The 4748-nt window shown below is 34.1% G+C and overlaps 1 protein-coding gene across 1 annotated transcript; it reads left to right on the forward strand.

The window, feature by feature from the left end:
• On the forward strand, positions 1116-3225 carry LOC109716515 (TRAF-type zinc finger domain-containing protein 1-like). Its single transcript, XM_020242013.1, has 2 exons — positions 1116-1745; positions 2170-3225. Exons 1-2 carry the CDS (start codon positions 1533-1535, stop codon positions 2377-2379), a joined length of 423 nt encoding a protein of 140 aa, XP_020097602.1. The 5' UTR covers positions 1116-1532; the 3' UTR covers positions 2380-3225.

Consider the following 4748-nt stretch of genomic DNA (forward strand, 5'->3'; position numbering starts at 1 on the left):
AGATTTATGCATATTATTAGAATCCTAAGTTTCTTTAATAAGATCTCAGGCCCTATGTATTCCGTGGATCAACTATATATGCTAATTATTTTCTCTTTAAATGTGGACCATTTTTTTTTTTTACAACATATATATCATTTGTTGCAATAAAGTTCTATTTATCACCCAGATGTGCCTTACTACCCATATCATCATAACTTATACAACTAAGTTTAATTCGTCACGCTAAACGGGCGTAAATGAAAAAAATATTTGTATTTTTATTTTTATTTTTTCGAAGATGCAGGTAAGCCTCCTAAGATTTGAATATTGATCAGTCTTTGCTTTGCTTCAAATTCTATTCATTGTTAGCAAGAAAACACATTTGCTTTCTTATCTCTTTAGTCATGTCAAACTGGAGATAATTTTTTGAGAATTTTTCTTGTCATATAATTATAAAAAGCCCTAATTATTATGGATATAGCTATCACTTGATTATGGCACTTCAAATTTAAGTTAAGATTAACCCTCAACCATGCCAAAGAATAAATTTAAAATTAATTTTAAATTAACCAGTCCACACAATTAGGAACAAAAATTGGCATACCTGATTATATTAGTCCCAAATTATAATGTTATTACGCTGGAATAATTTTATCTGCTCGATCACTTGATGGAAAAGCTTCTGAAGAATTAACCGAAGAAATCAAAATTTTTTTACGTCTTTTTAAGTGTAGAGATAGCTAGGTACTAATTTTCATTTGATATTACAAAGTAGATCGGATAGAATAAGATGAGTAACTGTGACATCTCCAGAATTTGGAATAGTCCTCGAATTCACTGCACGAGAAAATTCTACAAAGCTGCCTCCGCATGTCTGGACAAATTTATTCCCTGATACCAACGTTGAAGTTCCTTTAATTGAGGTGCGCTATGCCAGCTTGCCAAAAGGAACTTATGCGAAGCTTAAGCCCGAAGCAGTGGGCTTCTCCGACCTTCTTAACCATAAAGCTATCCTCGAAACCACTCTTCGCAAACATGCGACCCTGTCGGAAGGCGATGTTATCACGGTCTATTATGGAGAACTGCAGTATAAGTTAAGGGTTCTCGGGCTCAAACCTTCTTCTAGTGTTTCAATTTTAGAAACAGATATTGAAGTCGATATAGAGGGATCTGATTCTGTTTTGGACAATGAGAATGAACGGCATGTGCTCGTACCACTTGTATTAGGAAAGGCTGAGTCGGGGATCGTGGAAGAAGGAAAATTCAAGTACTATAAGTTTTCCATTGAAGAGACTCTCAGTGAGAAAGTTTCTACTGGGCTAATGAACATAGTAGTCAAGTTTCCACTGATATTTCCGACACAACATCGACATGAATGGTCATCTCATGAGATGGGCTCGAAGATTTTGATACTTAACAGAAGGATCAAAGCCTTGTAGCAGGTACCTACAGCATTGGAGTTTTTGGCTTCAAGGGAGTTACGAAATTCAACATTTCTGTAGAAGTTAAGGATATTAACAATAACAGGCAAGAGGTTGGAGAACATTTGAATGCCTCCTCTCAAGTTGATTCCGATTCAGTACAGTGCTGGAATTGTCGGCGTTATATTCAGCAGGACCATTGTAATCCATGAAGCATACTGCATCAGGCATAATTTGGTGTGCCAGCATGAGGGGTGCGGAGTTGTTCTCAGGAAGCACATGAAAGTTTTTCATGAGCCACTCCATTGCCCATGTGGAGTAGTCCTCGAGAAGGAAGAAATGGTAAGCGTAGTTTATTATATATCTATTGAGATTTTTCATCTGCATTTATCAGTTTGTTTATATGGCTTTCATTTATGCTCTTTGTTTTTGAAATTATGTTTGATATTATATTATGCATTTTGTGTCTGTTACTGCAGATACCTTTCTCTAACACTAAACATTTCCTTGTTTGCTATCTCATGACATGTTATATACTCCCAAAATGTTAATAGACAGATTTTGATATTAATATTACCCGATTAAATCGGAGTACTTTTACAATTCTACTTAGACTGGAAAATGTCTACTAATGTCACCTGCTTAGTTTGGTAATCAAGGGTGTTCTATTTTATACATACTATTGAAAAAGATCTGCTTTTGTAAGAATGGATTATCTTCTACAGTAGAGGGCTCTAACTCTTTACTCTTTTCTTTGTGATGGTAGGTCCAACACCAGTCCTCGATCTGCCCGTTGCGGCTCATAGTGTGCCGTTTCTGCAGAGACATGGTCCAAGCCGGTACTGAACCGCTCGATGCCCGCGACCGCCTCAGAGGGCTGTCCGAGCGCGAGAGCATATGCGGGTCGCGAACATATCCTTGTTTGCTATCTCATGACATGTTATATACTCCCAAAATGTTAATAGACAGATTTTAATATTAGTATTACCCAATGAAATCCGAGTACTTTTACAATTGTACTTAGAATGGAAACCATCTGCTTAGTTTGGTAATAGAAGGTGTTCCATTTGATACGTATTATTATAAGAGAGCTGCTTTTGTAAAAATGGATTTGGCATGGCCTAACCTACAGTAGTAAGAGCCAACATTGAACCTCATCTATCTTCTGCGGTGAAAGGCATTAACTTTTTACTTCTTTCTTTGTGATGGTAGGTCCAACACTAGTCCTTGACCTGCCCGCTGCGGCTCATAGTGTGCCGTTTCTGCGGAGACATGGTCCAAGCCAGGACTGAACCGCTCGATGCTTGCGACCGCCTCAGAGGGCTCTCCGAGCATGACAGCATATGCGGGTCGAGAACGGCGCCGTGTGGTTCTTGCGGCCAATCCGTCATGCTCAAGGAGATGGACATCCATGTGATCGCTGTGCATCAGAAGAGCTGATCTGCCGAAGCATTTCATACTTGTCAAAATCATCGTATAAATAGACTTCTCGGAGATGGATCGAACAGTATGATGTATAAAACTATTGTGCCAACTCGCCAAAAGTTTCTCTCCTGGGTACTCCGAAAATTGGTACGTAGTGTGTTTCTCTTTTGTTGGTTTGACATGTTGTCCCTCTATTTAAATCTTCCTGGGTAATTTGAAAGGTGGTTCATAGTGTGTTTTATCTTTTGTTTCGGCGTGTTGTTCCTCGTTTTGTTTATGTTCCGCATTACATGTTGAAAAAAATAATAGAAGGAAAAAACAAATTGTGCTCGACAAAACTTGGATGGAATTTGATATTTCAATGATGTTATATTTTCTAAAATTGTACTGTTCTATATGAATTTGTCTCAGGTTATTGATATAGAGTTTTAGAATTTTGTCTTCCTGATCTTAATGTAATATATATAGTGTACTTTGGCCTTGGTTTATTTGATCGGACTCGAATGCTAATATGGAAGAAATTCTAAACATGGGTATAAGTTACACAAAAAAAAAAACCCAAAAAGAAATCGTAAATTTTATGCAAACAATTGAATGCAAATATTCTACTGGTCCATTTTATTTTTGAGCAATACTATTTGTACACTGGAAAGTTGGGTTTATCTACGAACCAATTTTCTCATGTTAGTCGTAAGTCAATTAACGTGCACAAGGTGTAATTGTCAGTGCGTCATCAGCTTTAGAAGAGATTTAGCTCCGTGTCCAATCTCGTCTTGGTGATTAGAATTTGGTGTATATTTTCTTATCTCGATTTAGATCCGTACTTATAATTTATTTATAACAAAAATAACACCCTATACTAATTTCTCTTGCTTTTTATTTCCCGCTACTACACTATCTTTTTCACTCATGTTTATTTCTCTTAATAATTATTTGTTTTGTATAGAATTGCATAGTAAATAAATGATTATTATGCACATAATGATCTCGTGTCTCTTGAGATCTCAGACTATCTTTATGCTGTGGGATGTGCTTAATTATTTTTCCCTTTATAATTGAACTATTCATTTCCAACATACAATATGTTCAAACGAATTGTTCAAACTAATTATTGATTTTAACTCGTCAGGCCAAACGATCCCTAAAATTTTTTATTTTTATTAGCTAAATTATAGAAAACTTTTCTATAAAGCCAAGTTTTTTTCTTTTTCTTTCTAACTTTCAAAAATCTATATATTGTTTTTTTAAAATTTCAAAAATATTTTCGGGAGATATGACATTAATGGAGACGACAAAATAATTAAATTATTTTTATTTTTTATAAAAAATAATTTTTTAATATATTTTTATTATTTCGTAGGGTATTTTCAATATAAATTATAAAAAATTAATAAAATAGTGATGGAATCCTGACGTTGGGGGCTAAAGATAACAATTTTGTATATAAGGAGATTTTCTAAATGCAACAACTTGAAATATTAAGAGGGCAAAGTTTAGGTTTTTAAAAGTTAGGAAAGAAAAGTGAAAATAATGAATATTTATAAGAAGGTTTTTTGTAATTTGACATTTTTATTTTTATTTTTATTTTTTTTATTTTTTATGAAGGTGCCCATAAGCCTTCTAAAATATAAATATATAAATATTGACTAGTCTTTAGATAAAAGTCTATTCTTTGCGAGGAAAAAATAAAAAGGTGAAAATTTTTTGGAATCTCTTTTAGTTATTCCAAACAGATTGTATGATATAATTGTGATAAATCAAATTTAAGTTAAAATTAACCCTGAATCATGTTGTAGAATAAAGTTATAATTAATTATTAAATTAATCACACCACATAATTAGGAACAAACGTATCCTCCTCTTTTGATAGAAAACATTTTCAGAATTAAGGGAAGAGAATCAGATTCGTTACATATTCGA

Source organism: Ananas comosus, linkage group 10 (genome assembly GCF_001540865.1).
Source record: "Ananas comosus cultivar F153 linkage group 10, ASM154086v1, whole genome shotgun sequence".
NCBI classification, from domain to species: Eukaryota; Viridiplantae; Streptophyta; class Magnoliopsida; order Poales; family Bromeliaceae; genus Ananas; species Ananas comosus.

What these genes read in the sequence shown, in the direction of transcription:
- LOC109716515 (XM_020242013.1), top strand. Translation starts at nt 1,533, where the DNA reads ATGCCTCCTCTCAAGTTGATTCCGATTCAGTACAGTGCTGGAATTGTC. An exon ending in TCCTCGAGAAGGAAGAAATG is followed by an intron (nt 1,746 to 2,169) that starts GTAAGCGTAGTT and finishes TTGTGATGGTAG; the next exon opens with GTCCAACACCAGTCCTCGAT.